The 6,884-nt window shown below is 45.5% G+C and overlaps 1 protein-coding gene across 2 annotated transcripts; it reads left to right on the plus strand.

The window, feature by feature from the left end:
- Window positions 1-2,190: 2,190 nt before the first annotated feature.
- LOC140606424 (uncharacterized) lies at window positions 2,191-6,376 on the plus strand. Of its 2 annotated transcripts, none has more exons than XM_072779811.1 (2): window positions 2,191-4,867; window positions 5,515-6,376. In XM_072779811.1, the coding sequence occupies exons 1-2, from the start codon at window positions 3,253-3,255 to the stop codon at window positions 5,655-5,657; spliced, it is 1,758 nt and encodes a 585-aa protein (XP_072635912.1). In that variant the 5' UTR covers window positions 2,191-3,252; the 3' UTR covers window positions 5,658-6,376. The 2 variants fall into 2 exon arrangements, with proteins under 2 accessions (XP_072635912.1, XP_072635913.1); XM_072779812.1 differs by having other exon boundaries at window positions 2,199-4,847; window positions 5,515-5,644.
- The last annotated feature ends 508 nt before the right edge of the window (window positions 6,377-6,884 follow it).

Here is a 6,884-nt window from a genome sequence, read left to right on the forward strand (position 1 = left end):
GAGTGGCAGAAGGAGAAGCAGACTCTCTGCTAAGCGGGGAGCCCTACTCAGGGCTCAATCCCAGAACCCCAGGATCACGACATGAACTGAAGGCAGATGCTTAACGACTGACCCACCCAGGTGCCTCAGCAATAACGAATTATTGCCTCTAACAGTTTATTTTTATTTTTATTACTTTTTAGAGATTTTATTTATTCATGAGAAACACAGAGAGAATGGCAGAGACATAGGCAGAGGGAGAAGCAGGCTTCCTGCGGGGAGCCCGATATGGCACTTGATCTGGGGATCACGCCCTAAGCCGAAGGCAGACGCTCAACCACTGAGCCACCCAGGCATCCCTTTAACGGTTTTCTATATGTCAGGAATTCAGAAGTGGCTCGACTGGGCAGTTGTTGCTGAGGGTCTCTTCTGAGGTTGCAGTTTGATGCATTTCCAATTTGGCTCACTCACATTACTGGCAAATTGGTCTTGGCTGTTGACTAAAGACCTCAGTTCCTTTCTACCTGGGTCTCCCATTGTGTGTCCTCACTACATGGCAGCTGGTTTTCTCCAGAGTGAGCAATTCAAGAGACCAAGGCAAAAGGTACAATGTCATTATGATCTAGCTTCAAAAGTCACATACCGTTGGGGCACTTGGGTGACACAGTCGGTTAAGTGTCCTACTCTTTGTTTGGGCTCAGGTTGTGATCTCAGTGTCTTGAGACCGAGCCCTGCATTGGGCTCAGCACTTGGTGCAGAGTTTGCTTGGGATTCTCCCTCCCTCTCCCTTTGTCCCTCCTGCTTGTGCTATTTGAGAGAGAGAGAGAGAGAGAGAGAGAGGAGTGCTAGCTGGCAGGGAGAGAATCCTCAAGCAGACTCCCTGCTGAGCACAGAGCCAATGCAGGGCTCAATCCCAGGACCCCCAAATCATGACCCTAGCTGAAGACAAAAGTCGGATGCTCAACTGGCTGAGCCACCCAGGCACCCCTAAATAGATAAATCTTTTAAAAAAAAATCACATACCATCATTTTTGCTATATTCTGTTGGTTACAGAGGGCAAGCCCTGACTCAGAAGGAGAGGGGACTACACAAAGATATGACTACTAGGAGGTGAGAATCATTGGGGGTCATCTTGGAGACAGACTACCACAGAGCCCATCAACCAAGGGACCATCTCTGGCAATCCTGTCCCTTGCTATATGCCTTCCATTCAAAATAAAACAGTTTCATATCGCTTTTACACCTGTCATCACATTTTGTCTTCATCATACACCTGCCTGTAGGAAAAGCAAGAGAATTGAGGGAAGATCATCCTCAAAGAACCCACCTGTGACTCAGGCATAGATTGTTTCAAGTTAGACTCAGGCATAGACTGTTTCAAGTTAGACTATTTATGATGAGGAAAATATCAAGATTGTGTTTTTTTTGCAAAAAATTATCCTTCTGTGCTTGCTTTTTCTGAAACTGAAGACTGAAAGGAAAATGTATATTTTCCCCAATATTAAGAGAATACAATTATTCAAACAACTAGGCTGATTTTAATAAGATCAAAAAAGTGATAAACAGACTTAATGTTACATATTAATGGGGAAATTAAAATTCGCTCTCCGAAATTTATAAAAAGAAATATAATCTTCCCAGACAAACAAATAAGCATTATAAGTCTCATGGTTAAAGATTATATATCAATAAGTTATTGTATTGAAAGTAGAAACTCAGAGGTGCCTGAATGGCTCAGTTGGTTAAATATCTCAGCTCCTGATTTTGGATCAGGTCATGATCTCAGGGTTGTGAAATCAAGCACTCCCATCAGGCTCTGTGTCAGGCTCCATCAGGCTCCACACTGGAATTGGAGCCTGCTTAAGCATCTCTCTGGCCCTCCCTCCCTGTCTAAAAAAACAAAAGAAAGTAGAATCTCATAGGAAAGCTTTATCCAAGTCAGCCAGTCTCAATTTTATAACAATAAGATATCAACTAAGTGTAAATAGGAAACCTCTTCACTTCAATCTGGTTTACCTTCAAGATGTTTGACATGTAATATTCTTCTACTTTTATCTTTTTCTGTAAAACAAGATACAACGGCTAGCCAAGTGTTTTACAATCTAAAACTTATGTCAGTAGCTTGAGGTTTCTCAGTCTATTAAGATTCTTGTTACCTAAAAATGTATTGGTTTTGGTTTAAACGTTGTCTTTTTAATCAAGATGAATTTAAAGATTCAGAAACAATGAATCTGACCATCATATAACCACGATGACCCTTCAGAGTCAATAGTGGGATGTGGATACGGTGGAGAGAAACCTGTGAAAGAGAGAGAAAGATGATAGTGTCTCTCATCCAAAATGGTCATCCAAGATGCAAAGGCACCTTCAAATCAAGAAAGAACCAGAGTCCATCTAATTAGAATAGCTGAGAGGAGAGGATTATGAGAAAGGACATTAACATTTGTTATACCTACCAGACTTGGTTTTCAGATGAAGAAACCAAAGCTCAGAAAAATCAAGTAACTTGTTTAAGGTGTACAACTAGTCATTTATGACCGAAACCAGTGACTAACTCCAAATCCTTCCTACAATCCTACACTCACTCGTGGGCCAAGAATGTAAAAATTTATTATTTGAGCAATCTGGATTTTTTTACCTCAGAGTCAACCAAACCACCTCTGAAACCTGGAAGTGTTTCCAGGTGCAGTTCCAAACTAACTTGGGGGCAACTTTGTACTTTTTATTAAAACTGGAACTAACAGAGTGATTGAGTTGAGTAGCCATGCCTTAGTAGGATATTCAGGCTGATTCCTCCTCTGGATGAATCTGGGAATTCCTAGAATCTGGGGAGAATAAGGGAAAGTCTGGAGCCTTCTCCATCTAGGAAAATCTGGTTTTGCTAAGAACTTGGTCCAAGACTTGGTGGTATCAACTCCAAAGACAAATCCTCAGTTTCCTTGCAGTTACTGCTTGAGTTTCTCTGAAGACTTGTGGCTGAAGGGGTGACTGGTAGGCTCAGTCAGTAGAGCATGCAACTCTTGATCTCAAGGTTGTGATTTTAAGCCCCACACTGGGCATGGAGCCTACTTAAAAAATTGTGACTGTATGCCAGGATATTTAGTAGGAAGCTCCTTCCTCTATGACATCACAAGGCAGGTAGCTAAGGGGACTATTTGAGACACTCTTAGATTAACAGTCACTTTCGTGGGAGTATAAGAACAGCAGCTTTTAAAACTGAGCGTAAATATTCAGACTTCATTAGGACTCTCAATATAGCCAGCCAGTAAATCATGGGATCTACCCAGAGAAGCTCAGTGTATCGGACGGTCAGGACTAATAAAACTGGGTCCAACATAGCAGTTTCAGCACCAAAAGGGTCTGAAGATACTAACACAACTCATCAGCAGGGACAAGAGTACTTTCTTGCCTCGAGCTCACGAAGTGCTGCAGCCCCGGTAAGCCCTCCACCACATCGAAGATCAGAAGCTGGGCATCTCACCACTTTCTATCCAACATCAGACTATCCTCGATCTGTCTCCCCCCAGTCAGGGCCTGGTCTTGCTGGAACATCCATCCCTCGAGGAAGTGAGACTCGATCAAAATTAGAAACATACCGCCATCCCTCTCCTCATCGAAAGACCCAGCAAACTCAGACATCAGCTTACCATACTGTCCAGATGCAAAGGAACATTAGTCCATGCAGAGAGGAATCAACACGAAAAGGGGGTGAGAGCAAGCCAGGGCGTGACATCAGTAATCGCTATTCATTGACCCCAGATGCCAAATCCTCTCGCCGGTTGAGTTTTGTAGACCAGAAGGATAACTTACAAATCTTACAAGAAGAAGACCCACCCTCCAAGGTCCAGTACCCACAAGGAGTCAGAGTTCCCCGTAGGACTTTGGCTTGCCCAAAGGATCAAGCAGTCCAAACTGAGCCCATCCGAAAGATTTTGACTGCTACCGAGATCAGATCTCCAAAGAGACCCTCTAGCCCAGAGCATAGCAGTGGCCGTGTCAGAGCAGACTCTCGGACAGCCCAGAGAAGGATCCCTGGCCAAGAGTATGAAATGAATCGTCTCAGCTCAATCTATACAGAACCCAAGGCTTTGCATAGGAATATGAACTTGGAATCATCCCTCAGACTCTCTGTCCTTAAGGATTTAGATGGTGGACACCGAGTTTCTCTGCATCCAGATCCTGAATCTATCCACAAGCATTCTGTCTACACTGACACCAAGCCCTCCCCAAAGATCTTAATATCATCAGAAGTAGAGTCCAACATGAAGTCCTCAACCCGAGGAGACAGCGAGGTTGGCCGTAGGGTCACCATCTCCCCAGAGGGACAGTTAATACACTCAGCTTCCCATGTGACATCTCGAACAGCGTCTGAGAGCCCCCAAAAATCTATATTTGTCACTCCAGAGCACAGCTATAAGCAGCACCCCCAAAAGCCTTCAGAATGTGTCTCCATGTCCCCAGGACCTGCACTCAGGTATCCAGAACCCTCCCAAAAGCCTTCTGTCCATGCAGAATTGGAACTGACCCCTCGGCCCTTACCCCCTCGGTCCTTACCTAGGTATGGGCCTGATTCCTCATGGTGGACCTTACTCAATCCTGAAGTTGAAACACCCCAAAGCCGGCCAACAACACCTGATTTTGAGTCTAAGTCTCCTCCTCCCTCAGATCCTTTATTGTCCTGTTTTGAAATGGACTTGAGTCCTTTCTGTGAGGAAATGATGTTCCAGAGAGAGAAAGCAAGTCCATCACCACCACTAGCACCAGCAACACCGCCACCACGGTCATCGCCAAAGGAGTCTCCAAACAGGGCCCCATTGAGGGAAGCACCACAGGCCCTCAAGTGCACCTCCAAACAACCCATTCAAAGGTTTAGTGCTTTCTTCTTGGGTATGTGAAGAAGCAGACTGCCCAGGTGCAGTCCCAATTTAAAGTGAGGTGGGACATTGGGGTGGGCAGAAAAGGCCCCTTCTTCATTCCGGGCCTCAGAGCTGCCCTCCTGCCAGTGCTAAAGCTAGTCCCATCCCTGAGCCCATTGGTCATTCCTTCCCTGCCAGCTTCTCTGAGCTCCAAGCTAATGACATCGGTGACGATGCTTGGGCCAGCATCAGGCATTGACTCTTCAGGCAACGCTGCTTAACCTTTCAATGGAAGGTAGTAGAGAGTGGTTTGCAGGGTGGGAAGTGCTTCCCAAGAATGGAGATGAAGAACTGAGCTGGGGTGAGGGCTGGTAAGGACAAGTAAAGAAAAGAAAATTTTCAAGTAAATATTTTGATGACAAAGTGGAGAGACGGTGGGCATAGATACGCTAGGATCCAGACTTTGAAGAGGGGAAATGCATTAATAGTGGCACAAAGAGGGTGGAGAAAAGGGAGGGAGGAGGTTAGTCCTAGACTGCAGGGGCTTCTTGGAGAGGGTCAGGGGCTGAGGGCACGTCCTGGGGGAGAAATGTGGAGCTAGAAAAGGAGAGGTTAAGTCATGGGGGGAGGGATATACATCCCACAGAGTGACAAAAAGGAACAATCTCTTACTTTCAGATGTCTCTGAGGAAATGTACAATCGTGTCATCTGGTGGCTAAAAGGTCTGTGCTCTTCCCTCCTATGGGTCCATTGTTTTGGGAGGCAGGAGGTTTTGGGAGGCAGGAGGACAGGTGGGAAGGTGACTTCTTTGTATCTATAGAGCTAGGACTATCAGGACCGTCTATACTGGGGGTTTGACTTGAAGGAGCAGAGGTACTTCTTACCTGGCCAATAATTCCACCATTAGAGTCATTCCTTTGGGATTTGGAACCTTCCTCATTTTCAAGAGTCTTCTTTCAATGGGAAGTAGTCACTTCTGGAATGGAGAACAATTTAAGCCCATGCCTTTCAGTTTAGTGAATCTTAGTATCAAAGAGTTCCTGCTTTGAATGTTGTAGCCCCAAATATGCTTTAGTCTATGAGCGTGAGAGGGGCCAGGGTTCTGGATTAGGAAGTTCCTGGGGAGGAGAGAGCCCTGAAAATGCAATCCAGTCCCAACCAGCATAAGCCCTTTTGAGTGACGGGCATCAAAGAGCAGAGAAGGGCATCCCTGCCCCTCAGAGGGAGCAAAGCTCTATAAAGTTGGGGTTTAATAGAATATGGACTCTGGAGTTAACGGTATTGGGTTTGAGCCCTGTACTATTTTCTCACAGTGACCTTGGTTAAGTTATTTTATCTTTCCAATAATTAGTTTCCCTGTTAATGAGATCAGTGGCTACCTCTTAGGGGTACTGAGTGAGCCCTCAGTAAATGATAGCTTTTGCTACCACTTGCACTAGGAAGGATGTTGGGCTAGGTTATGCCAAAGTCCACTGAACATCTTTAGTAAAATTCTCTTCCCCTCCTGTTGGTACTCTCTGAATTCCATTTGCTGCTCCCTGGGAATGCCTGACTACTACATCTCCATTATGACAGATGAAGAGGTAAGAACACCCCTGGGAATTTACTTCCATTATTCCCGTGCTCCAAGTCCCTTATCCAAGTCCCTCTCTTAAACTCTCATGGAAGTAGGAATGGAGGGAGACAGACAGAACTGCTTCCTATGGTTGGGCAAGTTGTTCACTGCACAAGGGACCTAACAGAGAGGGCACGTGGGGGCTAAAATCTAGCCTGTGTTCCTCTTGCCACACTATGCACCTGTGCAGCTGCATCTCCACAGAGCAAGATTTGCACGAAGGCACTATATTAGCTAGTTGCAGCCCTGGAGAGATGATAAATCCTGCCAAGTGCTCTGTGAGAAGGCTGTCTGGGAAGCCATACATTGGATCAGTCTCTACTTGGCTTTCCTCTCTCCACCCTAGGGCACTCCAGAAAAGGAACACTTTTCTGGGTTACACACTTTTTGAGTCCTCAACTTGGAAAGGCACAAGGTAAACTCTGCTTTCGG

The sequence above is a fragment of the Canis lupus genome, chromosome 16 (assembly GCF_048164855.1).
Source record: "Canis lupus baileyi chromosome 16, mCanLup2.hap1, whole genome shotgun sequence".
In the NCBI taxonomy this organism is placed as follows: domain Eukaryota; kingdom Metazoa; phylum Chordata; class Mammalia; order Carnivora; family Canidae; genus Canis; species Canis lupus.